The sequence below is a fragment of the Odocoileus virginianus genome, chromosome 31, assembly GCF_023699985.2.
Source record: "Odocoileus virginianus isolate 20LAN1187 ecotype Illinois chromosome 31, Ovbor_1.2, whole genome shotgun sequence".
In the NCBI taxonomy this organism is placed as follows: domain Eukaryota; kingdom Metazoa; phylum Chordata; class Mammalia; order Artiodactyla; family Cervidae; genus Odocoileus; species Odocoileus virginianus.
In genome coordinates this window covers 35,066,121-35,083,499 of record NC_069704.1, presented here as the reverse complement: position 1 = coordinate 35,083,499, position 17,379 = coordinate 35,066,121, and the positions used below count along the sequence as shown (strand labels likewise).

The following is a 17,379-nucleotide window of genomic DNA, read 5'->3' as shown; positions in this document are numbered from 1 at the left end:
ATTTTTAATCAATTTTTCACTTGTTTTATCTGAGAAAAAGTTATTTTCCAGAAGTGAATTTTAAAGGATTTTTAAAAAAATGTTTCAACAAACAAATGACTTTTTAGTATCTGGAAAAATACCTTGAGATTCTAATTTGAGAAAAAAGTGTCTTTGTAATTGGGCTTAATAAAACTAAACTCCCTCCTTTGAAAGGCCAAGCTGTCATATTTATGACTGTTTTTAGCTAACTTTTAGAAATGTTTATTTTGCTCTTTGTGCAATTTTTACTAAGATATTGAATTACTTTTTCTGCTGAATGATAGAAAAAAATGTATATATTTATTTTTTGGCCACACTGTGTGGCGTGTGGGATCTTAGTTCCCTAACCAAGGGAACGTGTGTCCCTGCAGTGGGAGCTCAGAGTCTTAACTGCTGAATTGTCAGGGAAGTCCATAGATTGTTTTAAAAGTTGATGTGTTACTGCTGTTTTTTAAGTAACAGTGTAATATAGAGAAGTCAACCATCCTTTTATCATTTTCTTCTGTACATAATATGATGCCCATCTCCCCTCTTTTAAGATTTTAGCTTTTGTTTGCAAGATTTTGACTATGAGGTACCCTGGTGTGATTTTTCTATGTTTTTACCCTGCTTGGAGTTAGCTAAACTTCTTGGATGTCTTTTACTACTTTTGAAAATTTGCAGCCATTATCTTCTCTCTCATTTCTTCTGCTATGTATATCTCTCTCAGCCTTTTGAGACTAACCACATACATGCTCATTAGGCTATTTGCTATTGTCCCAGAGATCTCTTAAGACTCTGTTCCATTTTTTTTTTCTTTTTGTGTTTTAATTCTTTTAATTTCTTTTGACCTAATTTCAAGTTCTTTAATTCTTTCCTCTTCTATTTTCTTCTGATTAGCATAGCCTGGCTTATGAACTATCAAAAATTTTATTCTCTCATACTGAATTTCCATTTGTTTCCATTTGTGTCTCTTTATTTCCATTTCTTTGTTGAAATTCCCCATCTGCTCACACATATTCACCTATTCCATTAGATCCTTTAACACATTGATTACAGTTTTTTTAAAGTTCTCTGAGAATTCCAGTATCTTTGCACTCCCTGCATTTGGGGGGTTCTTTTGATGATGGATCACTTTTTCTTGCTTTTTTGTGTCTTATTTTTGATTTAACACCAGACCCTGCATATTAAAAAGCTGATTTTATAGGTTATCTTGTTTTTTGTGAGGGTGTGGATGACTTTTTCTTTTGACTTCTTATCTTGTAGTGATACTTACATGATTGTGTGTATGTGTACATGTGTGTGTGTTTGTCTTTCCATTTATTTATAGATCTGATTTTGCAGCTGTTAATCTGATTTACAGCTTTAAGGTAATGATAGTTAATGGAATTGCCATTTTCACCTAATTTTAAATTTGATCTAGTCTTTTTTAAAAACCTCAATTTGAACACACAGTTCAAATCTGCATTAAGCGTAATCCATTTGCTACCCTCTATTAGGAATTTCTATCCCCATGTAGAATTACATTTATTTTTCAGAAAATCAGGCAGGTTACAAGATCATAAACATATCAGCAATTTAGAAAGAAAGGAAACAGAATGAAACCATCTCAGAATTTATCCTGAGTCATTTACACATTCAGCCTGTTTCCTTCTACCATGGCGTAATGGCAGGCAGTGTGCAGAAACTGACCTCAAGGAGAAACCCCTCCATCAGAGATGTACTTTGTTTTTTTAAATGAAACTGAGGGTAATGGTCTCAGATGTTTTAGGAGGATCTTCAGTAATAAAGAATGAAACTAAAAGATACTTGGGTTGAGCCAGAAAATTGTTAGCCACAGTGCTTAATTCTCTTGGCCATGTGGTTGAGGTTTTATTGAATCTATTTAGTAATAAAATGTATTGAGATACAAGAGAAATTAATGTTTTTAAATAGATATTCTGATATATTGGCTAAAAATGAATAGTTCCTAAGGTATATAGTTGGTTATATTTGTAAAAATACTCTTTGTAATCCTCAAAGCAACCTCATTCAGTTGTATCAATCTCTGTCCATTATTCAAAAAGTTGCTTTTTGTTGCTGTCTCTTAAATCCCTTTGGCCTTTTAGCTTTAACCCCTCCTCCCAATAATCATGAAACTTGTTTACTCATTCCCTGTTAACAAAGCCTGGGGGAGGGGACAGAAGGTTAGAGAACGTGCTAAATCACCACCGGGCATTGGCTTTGTTAGTGAAATGAAACTGCTTTTTAAACCAGTTACCTGTAATTGGTGCTAATAAAGGGAAATCGCAGTTGTTTCAAGGTGTTCTACTTGATCTGGTCCGTCTCTAAGCCAAGACCTACTTCTGTTTATAGAATAGAAGTCGTCTGTGTGCATATACAGCACTGTCATAATTTTCTAACTGGAAGGTGTGCAGGGAAACTGAACACCTTTCTTTAAAGATATTATCATTTGGCTCACATATCTTCAGTACTTTTTTTTTTTGTAGTTTTCCCCCCCTCAACTCCCCATTACCAAACTCTAAAAGAGCTATTCATTTAAGAAAATTTTGTTAGTATTAACGTGGATAGGTTTTCTTATATTTGTTTATCATATATGCACATAAGTATTATTATACATAGGATTTTTAAAATATGTATGTGTCATATAATTAACCTACTTTGTGTACTTAAAATTTTTTTAAACAGAAGACTTAATTTTGTGATTATTAACTTGACTGTAAGTCTTTCCAGTGCTGCTTAGAAAATACTAGTTCAGCTTTGTTTCCAGTTAAGCAGGGATCTAGCTGAAGGTAGACTCTTTCAGTAACTTTTGAGCACCTGTTTTCATGGAAAACAGGTCAAACTTCTCTACAAGTAAAAAGAGCCTTGCTTTTGATCTCTGTACTGTAAAGGATTTTAAGTGGCAGAAGGTTTTAGTGTTGTAAGCAGGGTTTTGTTGGTGAGCTGTGATGGTACCTGATTGTTTGTTTGTTTGTTTGTTTTGTTACCTCTGGTACATTTTTGTGACTTTTTGCAGAACCTAACAAATGTGCTTACATCTTGCATGAATATCTGTTAAAATATTTTCATCACTTGCTTTGCCATTGTAGGTAAATCATTTTGAGTTTTAATAAATACCAAGAGAAGTATAAGACCATGTGGCCTTTAGTCTCATTGAGCAGATCTCATCTGCTGGATGTTATGTTGAGCCTAGGAGATGTGGATAGGAATTTGATCAAAGTCTTTGGTAGGGGGTGGGCAGGGAGTGTAAGGAAACAAACTATTAACAATACAGAGTGGTAAGACCTGTTCTGAGATTGAGAAGGAAGTTTTTCTTAAGCTCGTTCCTAAAGAACAAGACATCAAGTAAATAAGGGTGGGAATGTGACAGGCATTGGTGCCTGAGAAAACTTATATAAATACGACCAATTTGAAAACTGTGAGAATGTTAACAATTATGGTTGTGCCTCAGAAAAATTATTAAATTGAACACAACTGTGGATTTAATTTACTGTCTGAGTGAGAGACAGTTAAGATGTTTTAATTCTAGCCAGAGGTTATATGGGAAAGAGGTAGAAGCTCTCCCCCAAGGGTAGGAACAGGAGCCTTCTTTCTGTTGGAGGTTTCAGGTGTATCAGAGCAGTGTCTACTGCTCTTGGGAAATGGGAATGATGACAAGATTACAAATATATCTTGACCTTGATAAGTCTTGAAATCTACAGAGTTTTTATTAAGAGAAGCCTCTTCATGGAAGATGTGTAATTGTCTTAATCTGTCCATGAGAATACTCAAGAAGATATACATGTGTGAGACCCAGAAACAAGCCTTATTCTACTAGCTGCTAATATTCAAAAAACAAAATTTATCAACTGTATTTCATTGTCCCTGATACTTCTGCCAGCAAGTTAGCCCCAAACCTGATCAGAAAAGAAAAGATGGTCTGATTTGGAGTGTATACCTAGTAAGATTCATAGACAAGAATGACTTCATTTTGTCTGATCCTATCAGTTGATTATAATGTCCCATCTTTCTGTATTACTCATCTGTGATGGACAGAGAACATTTAGGGAGCTAAAAGCAGTTCAGTTGTGTATGGTTTGTGTCTCCTGATAATCCTCGTCTGATTCCCCTGGTCTTGTCTGGTTTTCCTTCCACATCTCCAAAATATCACTTAAAAATTTTTTTTAGAGTAGTTCTTTGTGTTAATTAAAAAATGATCCTTATTGGAGTAGAGAAATCCTAACCAAAGAGGTTCTTTTGTGGAGATTCTATCAAGATTCTATCATCAGTTCAGCAGTATTTAATAAGTGCCTTATATGTGCTGGGCAGCACTGTAGGTTTTGAGACTACATCAGTAAATAAAACTTAAATACTTGCAAGTTACTTTATTCTATTGGGCAAGACAGACAATAAATGCAATTAAAATGAAAATTACATAATATGTTAGAAGGTAATAAGTGCTATGGAGAAACATAGATAGTAATGTGAGATTACTGTGGTTAGGGTGTGGGTGTAATTTTTTAAAGGGTGGTCAGGGTAAGCCTCACTTAGAAAGGGACATTTGAGCAAAGACTTGAAGGAGGTGAAGGATTAAGCCATGTGACTATCTGAGGGAAGAGCATTCCAGATAGAGGGAGCAGCCAGTGCAGATTTTTTTGAAGTAATTTTGACCACAGCATGGTTGAGGAGTAATCACTAGACCTAGTGCAGTAAGCCAGGAGTTGAGGGCGAGAGAGGAAACAGGTGTCTGGGGAGGCCTTTTAGGTTGTGTGAGTACTTTGGCGTTCGTGCCAAGTATTCCTGCGTGCTAAGTCGCCTTAGTCCTGTCCTGCTCTTTGCGACCCTATGGACTGTAGCCCGTCAGGCTCCTCTGTCCATGCCCATTCTCCAGGCAAGAAAACGAGTAGGTTGCCATGCCCTCCAGGGGATCTTCCCAACCAAAGTAAAATCAAGTAGCCTCAAGTGGGAGTTCTTCCTTAGAGATCTAGGGTCAGAAGAAGGTAAGCAGTCAGAGAAGAAACTGTAACTTCTAGTCTTAGGATAGCATAAATTAATGTTGTATCCTAGACATAAGATTATACAAAAACAAATAATAAGTTCTTTGCTGATATTTTCTACTTTATTTTTGATTGTAGGGACTTTCAGTTACCTTGATGATGTCCCATTTAAGATAGGAGACAAATTCAAAACACCAGCTAAAGTTGGTCTTCCTATTGGCTTCTCCTTGCCTGATTGTTTGCAGGTTGTCAGAGAAGTACAGGTAAGTGGTTATTTTTAGTTAAAGTTTAGTACATTTAAAATTTTAAGGAGTAAGAATTTGATGTATAGTGCAATAGAAAAAAAAACACTTCTCTTATTTATGTTTCTGGTAGCTCCTGTTATTGCTTGGCTCACATTGTCTCTCACACACAGGCATGCACATGTGCCCAGCCCCCCCAACACCTCCGTATATGTTTATATATCTTTTACAGATCTCGTATACTCTTGTTAGGTTGTATGTTCCTGGGGTTCTGTACCTTGCCCAACACAAATTACTATTGCTCACCTGACTTGCTGCTCCTCTTTCCTTCTCTGAATGTGCTCATTACCTTCTTGGTCCCTCAAGTTACGTAGTATTTTCTCTCTGCTGTGTTGCCCCTTTGCCGTTCAGTTTATCCTTACCTTAGTTTTTCACCTGGGCTATTTCCGCAGTCTCTTTAATGGGCTCCTCTGCTTACAGAGGAGCTTAGAGAATTTTCCTTCTATTTTTCATATTGTTTCTAGAATAATATTCCTGAATATAAAAACTGACAATGATTCAGCAACCCTTACTGTGAATCAAGTCTCGACATAAGATTATGGTCAAGTACCCTAGCTTATCACCTCCTCCACACTCGCTGCAAACCAGGACACTGGCGGTTTGTCGGATGTGCTACATGCACTGCTTGTCTGTATCACGCTTTTCTCATGAGTGCTTATATCCGCTTGGAATAGTCTCCTCTTTCTCATTGTACTGAAAGTGGTCTGCCTGTTAAAAATCTTATCTTTTCTTCTAGACTGTGCTTGAATGCCATTCCCTCAATAGCTTCTTTTTCAGCCCTTGCATCTTTAAAGCTCAGTTATATATAAGTGTACAGAATTATACTTTGAAAGCAGCAAATGCCCTCATACTGTGTGACTTCCTACCCTTACTGAATGCCTGCCTTTGAGGGACACTCTGCTGTGGCTGAGGATAGAGCCAGATGCCTTACTGTCCCCAAGGAGCTTACAGTTTAGAGACGAGGTTAGATGGAAAAACAGAAGGGTATACTACGCACCCAAATACTTACTTCTGTGACTTTAGATTTTTAAAATACAACTTCTTGGCAAAGACGGGGAATTTACTGAAGCATTACCATGTTACTCTAAAGTGTATTCTTTGGGAGAAAAATAAGATTTGGGAATTCCCTGGCAATCCAGTGGTTAGGATTGTTCTGTGTTTTCACTGCTGAGCACCTGAGTTCCATCCCTGGTTGGGGAACTAAGATCCTACAAGTGGCATGGCACAGCCAAAAAATAGTAATAAAAACTTCATTTTTTCTTCTAGTCTTTAGTAGGGAGTAATCATAATGGGAGAACTTGTTACATTTTTAAATAATAGCTTTATTGATTAATAATTCACATACCACAGAATTTTCCCTTTTAAGGTATGCAAATAAGTGGAGTCTTTTTATTATTATATTTGGAGTTGTATAACCATTCAGTTCAGTTCAGTCGCTCAGTCGTGTCCGACTCTTTGCGACCCCATGAATCGCAGCACGCCAGGCCTCCCTGTCCATCACCAACTCCCGGAGTTTACTCAAACTCATGTCCATTACAACCATCTAATTCTAGAACATTTTTATCACCCTCAAAAGAAATCCAGTGTATATTAGTAGTCATTCCCTATTTCCCCCTCCCATCAAACCCTGGCAACCACTAAATCTACTTTCTGTCTTCATGAATTTGTCTATTCTGGAATATCATATAAATGGAATAATACAATATTTAGTCTTTTATATATGACAGTATATAAATACATATGTGATAGGTTTATTTTATGTAACATGTTTCAAGTTTTACCCATTGATTTTTATAGCTGAATAATTCCTTTGTGTTGATATACTACTGTTTGTTTATTCATTCATCAGGTGATTAACTTTTTTTTTTTTTTTGGTGGTACTGAGCGGCATGTGGGATCTTAGTTCCCTGACCAGGTGTTGAACCTGTGCCCCCTGCAGTGGAAGCTAGGAGTCTTAACCATTGGAGCTCCAGGGAAGTCCACAGTTGATAGACATTTTTGACGGTTTACAGTTTTTTGGCTTTTAGGAACAATACTGCTGTGAATGTTTGTATACAGGTTTTCGTGCAGACATATGCTTTCAGTTTTCTTGGGTATGCACATAGGAGAGGAATTGCTGGATCATATATTAACTGTGTTTTAACTTTTGAGGAATTGCCAGACTGTTTTCCAGAGCGGCCATACCAGTTTATAATCCTTTCTACACTGCATGAAGTTTCCAGTTTCTGCATATCCTTGCCAGCTTTTGTTATCATCTGTCTTTTTGGTTATGTACATCCTTATGGGTGTGCAGTGGTTTCATGTTTTTTTTTTTTTTTCTTTTTGGCCTTTTTGGTGTGGCATGTGGGCCTAGTTTGCTGACCAGGGATCAAACCTGCATCCCCTGCAGTGGAAGCAGTGTGTCTTAACCACCAGACTGCTAGGGGAGTCCCTCTTTTATGGTGGTTTTGATGTGCGTTTCCCTAGTTTCAGGTAATGTTGAATATCTTACCTGTTTTTGTATGCTGAACTGATCCTCCTTTGGTATGGAGAGTTTATTGGGCCAGAAGAGCTGGCAGTTTCCCACATGAAGTTTCACCTTGTTCTGTTTGCCTGGTGGCTTTTTTATTGGCAACAACAAATACTCAGTAAATAGTACCCTGTGTGCAGGACATTATTAGCAATATGATTTAAATAACACCTGCATTTTATTTCAGTAGTTCTCATATTATCCACTGCCTCATTGAATCATTCAGAAAATTTGTTTAGAATCCCGCATTTGTTGCCATTGTAGGCTTTGCTAGGAATTTTCTGTTTGGTCTGCATGAAGCCCTAAGGAGTGCCTGGTTCTTTGCCTGCCATACTCACAGTGCCCACTGATGACAAAAGAGGAGATCAAGGCTCCAGCCTCCGTTCCTGTGTGGGCTAGCTGTAGTGTTTTTGTTCTCTAACTGCAGATAGCGCCCTTAAACTTGGACTGCCTCCGCTCTCTGGGAGGGGGTTAGGCTGTGGTGTTGGTGCTGCTCCCTCTCTATCCAGGAAGGAGTCAGACCTAGAGCCCTAAGCAGGTAGCTTGAAGCTTCGTGTAAGTTTTTCATATTTGCCCTTGGGTTTCAGATTAAAAGTCATCAAAGCGAGTCAGTAAATCATATGGAGACCTTGCACCCAGGCCCAGACAGTTTTCATTGAAAATGAAACAGTAGTGGTGGCCACATAGTGGAGGGTGGCCCTTAGTGTCACAGCTTAGAGCAGACTCTGGTTCACTGATTCATGGGCTGGAATTGCCATGTAATAGCTGTGTAATCTTATAAGATTGTTATAAGCATTAAGTAAAATAGTGCATTTATAATGCTTAACTCTGATTCCTGCTGCTGCTGCTAAGTCGCTTCAGTTGTGTCCGACTCTGTGTGACCCCATAGACGGCAGCCCACCAGGCTCCCCTGTCCCTGGGATTCTCCAGGCAAGAGTACTGGAGTGGGTTGCCATTTCCTTCTCCAATGTGTGAAAGTGAAGTCGCTCAGTCGTGTCTGACTGTTAGCGACCCCATGGACTGCAGCCCACCAGGCTCCTCCATCCGTGGGATTTTCCAGACAAGAGTACTGGAGTGGGTTGCCGTTGCCTTCTCCCTCTGATTTCTAATACTCCATAAATACTAGATGCTGTTATTATTATCGCACGCTGAAAAGTCACATTCTTTTTCACTGTAATAATTTTTCTAATTTTTTCTTTCTTTTTTTTTTTTAACTGTTCCAAGTATTCTACATTACTTTGGCAACTTAAAAAAAAAGTCTCAAGGTTTTATTACAGAGGGAAGAAATTTCCAGTTGCTTTTGGGAGTAAAACTTCAGAGACCTGTGTTTACAGGCAGTGGGAAGTTGGTCACACCTGTTTTGGTGGGGGAAACCAGTTGCAAAATTGGATTTCCTCCCCAGTTAGAAGCAGCAACCTTGGGACAGTACTGTTTTCTCACGGTTCCGTTAGAGGTAGAAAGGAAGCCCTGTGACGCCCCACGTGTTTTTCTGAGGCTCAGTCACTGACTCAGGAGTGTGTAAATGAACTTCCGGACATGTGCGTTTCCAGGCTTCTCTTGCGGTGTTTGCAGCTGAAAGGTTCAGGGATGAAACCTTTCTCCTACTGCGTGTTTTCTACTCTGAGACTCTCGTCATGGTAGGCCTCTTTCCTCTCTCTTCCCCTCTTTACTCTCACTGTGTCTCCAGACACACTGTTCAGCTTTGCTGCCTTGGGGTGAACACCAGAGGTTTTCATTCCTGTTCTAGGTGGATTTTGTTTAATGTAATAGGTAATTTTTTCCAAGTATACAAATGAAATTTTTATAAATTGATCTATACTTGAAGCTGCAAGTGGAAACAGTGACGATTTGATTTTCTTGGGCTCCAAAATCACTGTGGACAGTGACTGCAGCCATGAAATTAAAAGACGCTCCTTAGAAGAAAAGCTATGGCCCACCTAGACTGCATATGAAAAAGCAGAGACATCACTTTGCTGACAAAAGGTCTGTATAGTCAAAGCTGTGGTTTTTCCAAGTCAGGTGTGGATGTGAGAGTTGGACCATAAAGAACGCTGAGTGCTGAAGAATTGATGCTTTTGAATTGTAGCGCTGAAACTCTTGAGAGTACCTTGGACATCAGGGAGATAAAACCAGTCAATCCTAGAGGAAATCCATCCTGAATATTCATTGGAAGAACTGATAGCTGAAGCTGAAGCGCCAGTACTTTGGCCACCTGCTGCAAAGAGCCGACTCTTTGGAAAAGACCCTCATGCTGGGAGAGAAAGATTGAAGGCAGGAGGAGAAGAGGGTGACAGAGGAGGAGATGGTTTGATGGTGTCACCCACTCAACAAACATGAATTTGACCAAATTCTGGGAGATAGTGAAGGATAGGGAAACCTGGTGTACTGTAGTCCATGGGGTTACAAAGAGTCAGACACGACTTAGTGACTGAACAATGCTTAAAGCTATTAAGGAAGCTTGAAGTGAATTTTTGTGCAGTTTATACTGTAAAATCTTTTTTGAGAAAATTGAGGTAACATTGATTTGTAACACTGTGGAAGTTTCATGTATATAGCATTATGTTTTGACTTAGGTATACACTACAGCACCCTTAACCACCAGAATTTCGTTTCCATCTCTCACTACACTGCTGACCTTCTTTACTCAGTTTTTGTCCCTCGGCTCATAACCAACCTGTTTCCTCTCTGCGTTCTTGTTTTGTTTTGTATGCTCGTGTGTGTATACATGTGGAATCATGCAGTATTTTATCTTTCACTTTCTGACTTATTTCACTTAGTATAATGCCATCAAGGTCTGTCCATGTTGTTGCAAATGACAAAATTTCATCTTTCTTTAATTTCATGTTGTTTGTGTTTTCATATGTACATACATAAACACACACCCCTCCCCCACATCATCTTTATCCATTCATCCATTGATGGGCATGTAGATTGTATCTGTATCTTGGTATTGTGAATAGTGATGAACACAGGAGTGCATGTATCTTTTTGAATTGGTCTCTGTGTCTTCTTTGGATAAATACCCGGAAGTGGAATTGCTGGATCATATGGTAATTCTTTTGAGAAGTTTCCATACTGTTTTCCACAGTGGCTGTGCCAGTTTACGCTCCCACCAACAAGATGTATGAAGGTTGCTTTTTCTCCATATTTTCTCCAGCACTTGCTGTTTCTTGCCTTTTTGATAGTAGACATTTTAAGGGGCGTGAAGTGATACCTTATTGTAGTTTTGATTTGCATTTCCCTAATAATTAGTGATATTGAACATCTTTTCATGTGCCTCTGTCCATCTGTATGGCTTCTTTGGAAGATTCTACTCAGATCCTCTGGCCATATTTTTATGAGGTGGTTTGTTTTTGTTGAGTTTGCGCTGTAAAAATCTTAATTTGAATATGTCTAAATTTCTTAATAAGCACTTTTCCTACAGTTAGAGTACAATCTGTTCATTGTAATTTGGTAGTAGTTTAGAGCATAGAATATATTGTCAGACTGCCTGGGTTCAGATCCAGGCTCAACCACTTAGCAGCATCATGACCTTGAGCATAGCTGTTGTAATGTTGAGAAAATCTAGAGAACTAATACATAAAAAGTGCTTAGAATCATGCATGGCACCTTGTAAGTGCTTCTTAAATACTAGGGCCTGTTGTTATTATTGAGCACATAGGACATTGTGTTAGATAATAGAGATCTTAAGAGGGTCTAAAGCTCAGTTGCTGCCCACAGGAGGCTTGTGACAGTGTTGGGGAAGTGTTCTGGAGAAAGGTTAAAGCTCCATGTGGTCACACGTGCTCAGCGTCACACGGTAGAGACAGACACTGGGTAAGAGTTCAGAGGGAGGACCGGGCCATCAGGAGAGCCTCGTAGGGGAGCTGGCTGAGTTCTGCCGGAGCCTCCAGTGAAGAACTCTAGGAAGGGAAAGCGCCTGAGGGGAGAGGAGCAAGGAAGCAGCAAGGCACCTATGACCTGGGTATGTGGTTAGAGATGGTGGGAGGTCTTCCTCAATAATTTCTATATGTAACCAGGGAGCACAGTCTGATTAAATCTTACAAGCTTAGGAAGTCTTAGTTTTCGTGAGGTGGGATCCTCCTGTGCACCTTAAATGCTGCCTTGTCCAGCTCCCTTGTGCCAAGGTGAGAAAGAAGTGAATTTGGTGGGGGAGGGATGGCCACCTGGGTTCACACCTCTCTCTGATATATCTTTGCAGTATGACTTCTCCTTGGAAAAGAAAACCATTGAGTGGGCTGAAGATATTAAGAAGATCCAAGAAGCCCAGTGGGAAGCAGAGCGCAAGGCTGAGGAAGCAGAAGCTAAAGTGAATTCTCAGAGTGGCCCAGAGGGTGACAGCAAAATGAGCTTCTCCAAGACCCACAGCGCAGCCACCATGCCGCCTCCTATCAACCCCATCCTCGCCAGCTTACAGCACAACAGCATCCTCACCCCGACTCGGGTCAGCAGCAGTGCCACGAAGCAGAAGGTTCTCAGCCCGCCCCACACAAAGGCAGACTTCAATCCTGCTGACTTCGAGTGTGAAGAAGACCCATTTGATAATCTGGAGTTAAAAACTATTGATGAGAAGGAAGAGCTGAGAAACATTCTGGTGGGAACCAGTGGACCCATTATGGCCCAGTTATTGGACAGTAACTTGCCTCGAGGCGGCTCTGGGTCTGTGTTACAGGAGGAGGAGGTCCTGGCCTCTCTGGAGCGGGCCACCCTAGATTTCAAGCCTCTTCACAAACCCAATGGCTTTGTAACCTTACCACAGCTGGGTAGCTGTGAAAAGATGTCGCTGTCTTCCAAAGTGTCCCTCCCCCCCATTCCTGCAGTAAGCAATATCAAGTCCTTGTCCTTCCCCAAACTTGACTCTGATGACAGCAGTCAGAAGACACCCAAGATGGCAAGCACTTTCCATAGCACATCCTGCCTCCGCAGTGGCACGTTCCGGAATTCCCTAAAGCCTTCCACCCAAAGCAGTGCCAGTGAGCTCAATGGGCATCCTACCCTTGGGCTTTCAGCTTTGAACTTGGACAGTGGCACAGAGGTGCCAACCCTGACCCCTCCCCAGACGCCTTCCCTGTCTGTCTTGTCTGTGTGCACAGAAGAATCAGCACCTCCAAATACGCGTCCCACGGTAAGCCTTTTAAATCCCCTGCATCACAACGCCACAGATTTCTAAATCCTACCCAGCAGTTGCCACCCTCACATTCTTCTTTTCAGGATTTAGGGAAGGATGGGGCATGACCAAATTGAGCTTGATTACATTAAGTATACATGTAGTTCTCGGTATTTTTCTGAGGACAGAGATGATTAGCTTTGCACCTAACCTGGTAATGATTTTTTCCTCCCTGTATCGTTTTAATCTTTTCCTTCAGAAAGATAACGTGTAGCACGTGAATGACGTTTTCCTGCCGAATCAGTTTGTTTTTTCCCATGCTGCCGTGTCTTGTGTTTGCATTTTTTAAAGGTTTGCTCTCTTTGTGCTTTTTTACTTTTTCCTGTTGACTTTCTTAATTTTTTTTACACTTGCTTGGTACTCCTTATTTTATCTTCTCCCTACTTCCCTCTCCTCCCGCCTCCCATCTCATTCTGCCCTGAAGTTGGCTTCTGTGTGTTTGACTGATTTGGGGTTATGTTTCTTCAGACTCGGTGGTACTTTAGCAATGGGAAGTTTGAGCCAAACGGTTGAAATTGGTGTTGGAAGTTTGCCACTTTTAAACCTGTGGATTTTAATAACTGCAGTTACTTTTTTTTTTGCTTACTTCTAAGAATGATGCTGTTTTCTCCAAGGGAGGGAGAGGGGAAGATTGGAACAGATTTAGTGTTTAAGGGTGGATTGATAGAAAAATTGTAACTTGTGTCATCTTGAGTTTGGCCACCTCATGTGAAGAACTGACTCATTGGAAAAGACCCTGATACTGGGAAAGATTGAAGGCAGGAGGAGAAGGGAACAACAGGATGAGATGGTTGGATGGCATCACCGACTCGATGGACATGAGTTTGAGCAAGCTCTGGGAGTTGCCGATGGACAGGGAGGCCTGGTGTGCTACAGTCCATGGGCTCTCAAAGAGTTGGACACGACTCAGCGACTGAGCTGAACTGTGTCATCTTGAAGGAAATCTGATTTGGTCACACAGAGAAGTTGCATATACAGGGAGGTTACTTTATGTGGTTGTTTCAGCAGCACAGAACGATATGTTATTGTATTATAGAAGTCATAGAAGTCCAAGAACTTTTGTTACACCAGTTCAGAATTTTAAGTAACAGCATATCAAGGCGGTATTTAGAGTCAGGAAGCCTGATTGTATTGGTCAGATATCTCTGAGACCATAATCAGCCTGCTCTTAGCTGGTAGAAAAGATGAGCTTTGGCCTGCCTCAGAAAGAGTGCAAGTTCCCAGCAGTAACGTTCTTGATAAATGATTGTTTCTGTGTGAGTGCTTCCATTGTCAGAGAGCTTACTGCTGCCTGTAAATGTCCATGGACCTTGGCCCAGAGAAACTCGGTAGAGTGCATAAACATCTCTTGTTTTTGTTTAGTTGCTCAGTCATGTCTGTCTCTTTGCGACCCCAAGGACTGTGGCTCACCAGGCTCCTGAAGTCCATGGGATTTCCCAGGCAAGAATACTGGAGTGGGTTGCTATTTCCTTCTTTAGGGGATCTTCCTGGCCCAGGGATGGAACTTGTGTCTTCTGCATTGGCAGGTGGATTCTTTACTGTTGAAGTACCCAGTGAAGCCTCTTAGCATGGGCCTTATCCTAATTCCCCCTGGTTTGTGGTTGGGCTCTGGTCAGCAGGATACTCCTCTCTGCTTCCTAATTCATTGTATGCTTTAGAGAAATTAAAAACACTCCAGAAGGTTAGGGATCCTCAGCCACCACCATCCCCCACTCTCACCCCCATCTAACTTAAAGAGTGTTAAAGTGAACCATTGAGAGACCAAAGCCAGTGAACTAATTGCAGAGGGTATATCTCAAACCAGAACACTCATCGTTCTTTGACACGTGTGATTGTGCAGTTTCTTTTGGGCCCATCCATTTTAGGGTACGAGGGTCCCTGCTTCATCCTGGCCTGGGGATTTGCTGCCCTCTGGGGGTAGCTTTAAATAGAGTTGGAGTCGTGGTAATCTTTTAAGGAAGTCGAGACCCTTACTCCTAGGGAGCAAAGCCTAGTTCCATCCTGGCTTTCTATCTTAGTGAGTCTTTGAAACTGCTAGTTAGAACCTTTTCCTGGTGAGAGAAGCACTTCTCTTCAAGGCAGTGACTGGAGGTAGGGGGTGATGGTTGTCAGCTGGGCCGTATATATCCTTCACATGGGAACTCCCAGGGAATTTCCGGAATTTAGTTCTTGTCATCTATTTCAGGCCCAGTGTTTGGGTCTCATTTTTCAGATTTTCATGTGTCATTGTATAAACTAATCTTAGAAGTTGAGAACTCCATAGGATCATCTTGAGAGGAACAGTCGTGTGATGTGCCCTTCTTCTGTGTCCAGCACAGAACTGCCTGGTCTAGCCCAAATCAGTGTCTTCCCACTGCATCTCAGCCCTACCAGAGGCCTTGCTCTGCTCACAGGTTAGGCTCATCTGCCACCGGGTTCTCTCTCTCCGGGTATGGCTGTATATTCTCTACTCTGTCAGAGTTACTTCAGTGAGACATCTGCCTTTTTCCTTGTACTTGAGTTCTCAATTTACTCACTGTGGCCAGGAAGGATATGAGAAGTGCCAGTTTGCTCTTAAATTGTATTTCAAATGATTTCTGATAATATATAATCTCTTAGCTTTTTGGTGCTTGAATCTGTTGATCATTTCTCATGTTGCCATTGTTTTAATACTTACAGAGTCACTCTCCATCTCTAGATTAAAAAAAGGAGAGGCTTCCCTTGCCTATCCAGTGGTTAGGAATCCACACTTTCACTGCCGTGGCCCTGGGTTCCACTCCTGGACAGGACTAAGATCCTACAAGTCATGTGGCACAGCCAAAAAAAGAAATAGGAAAAAAAAAAAATAGGAGGCCTCGAAAAAGAAAGACGCAAAGAAGAACTGAATGAAACATTTTAAAAAATAAAAAATGAATTTATTTTTATCAAAGTAATACAAGAGTATTTTAATGAAATCAAGTAGCATTTAAAAGGCTTATATTGAAAAAGAGTAGTTCCCCGCCTCACCTCTTCCTGACTCCAGTTTTGCTTCCCATAGTCAGATACTTTTAACTCTTCAAACTATTTATACTGGGATTTATCTTTGTATTTCTAAATTGGATGCTTACATTGCATTTTCTAAATTTGTTAGACAGGTTTATACTTCCTGTTACAGTAGTTGAGGATTTAGCCCTTATAGTAGCCTTTCCTCCACCTTCTTCTAGTATCTTCAATCATATTTATATCACAAATTTTGGTTCAATTAATGTTAGTTAATATTATGATTGGGAATGGTATACTGTAGTGGTGATGAGGATTTTCTTGGTAGCCTTTATTTTTTATAGTTTAACTGCTCCATTAAAAATTCTGTGTAATTTCTTTGTGCCTGTTGCTAGTTTTAACCAAATGCTCCAAGAGTGCCCAAAGGCCTAGTGGTAATTTTCTCATTCAAATACATTCAATTTTGTTGGTTAACCTGTTGTTTTTGAATTCTTGAATATCCAAAAATGTCTAAATTTTATCCTCATGTGTGAATAATAGTTTGGCTCAATTTAGATTTCTTAGTTGAAGATCATTTTCCATAAAAAGTTTTAAGGCATTATTTGCTTAAAAGCAAAACAACTTTCAGGGACTTCCCTGGTGGTCCACTGGTTAAGAATTTGCCTGCCAGCACAGGGGACTGAGTTCAGTCCCTGGTCGGGAAGATTCCACATGCCTCGGAGCAGTAAGCCTGTGTGCCAGAGCTGTGCTCTGGAGCCCAGGAGCCACAACGCCTGAAGCCTGCACACCTAGAGCTCCGCAGCGCAAGAAGCCCCCATCCCGGAAGCCTGTGCCCACAGCTAGAGAGCAGCCCCAGCTTGATGCACCTAGAGAAATGTGCGCACACAGCAGTGAACACCCCATGCAGCCATAAACAAATAAAGATTAAAAACAGAAAGCTCTCAGATGGAAGTACAAGCACCTCTGATTTCTGGCAGTACTGTGCCATTCGGATTTCTTCCCCTACCCCAATAAGCTTTTGGGATCCTTTTTTTCATCTCTGGAGATTTGACATTTACCAGTGATGGGCTTTCTTCACTTATTGTGCTTGACCCTCCCCGATCCTTTCAAGCAAAGGCTCAGCTCAGTTTTCAAAATCTGGTTGTTGTGGTTTGCTTGTTTTTGGTATTATACTTTTCTGTTTTCTCTGTTCTTCCTATAAACTGGATGTTGGACCTCCTTGGCTGTTTTTCTGATTTGCTATCTCTTTTCTATCTCTTTGACTTTATGTTTTACTATCTGAAAGATATCCTTGACTATCATACCTTTTTAAAAAATCTCATAATCTTTTAAATAGAAGTTTTACTTTATTTTAAATTTCCAAGTGCTTTGTCTTTCCCTCTTCTGGTTTGGTCTTATGTTCGTGGCTTTGGCTTTCTATTCACTTTTAAGAGTGAGTCACTAAAAGAAAAACAGTCCAAATGG

At 40.4% G+C, this 17,379-nt stretch overlaps 1 protein-coding gene across 2 annotated transcripts in view; it reads left to right on the top strand.

Moving 5' to 3' along the window:
- Positions 1 to 17,379, top strand: part of UBAP1 (ubiquitin associated protein 1) — a 68,082-nt gene that overhangs the window by 45,593 nt on the left and 5,110 nt on the right. For both annotated transcript variants that reach the window (XM_020911964.2, XM_070459604.1), the window contains exons 3-4: positions 5,118 to 5,242; positions 11,992 to 12,915. In XM_020911964.2, coding sequence (XP_020767623.1) covers positions 5,118 to 5,242; positions 11,992 to 12,915 — 1,049 coding nt within the window. The remainder of the gene's footprint in view (positions 1 to 5,117; positions 5,243 to 11,991; positions 12,916 to 17,379) is intronic.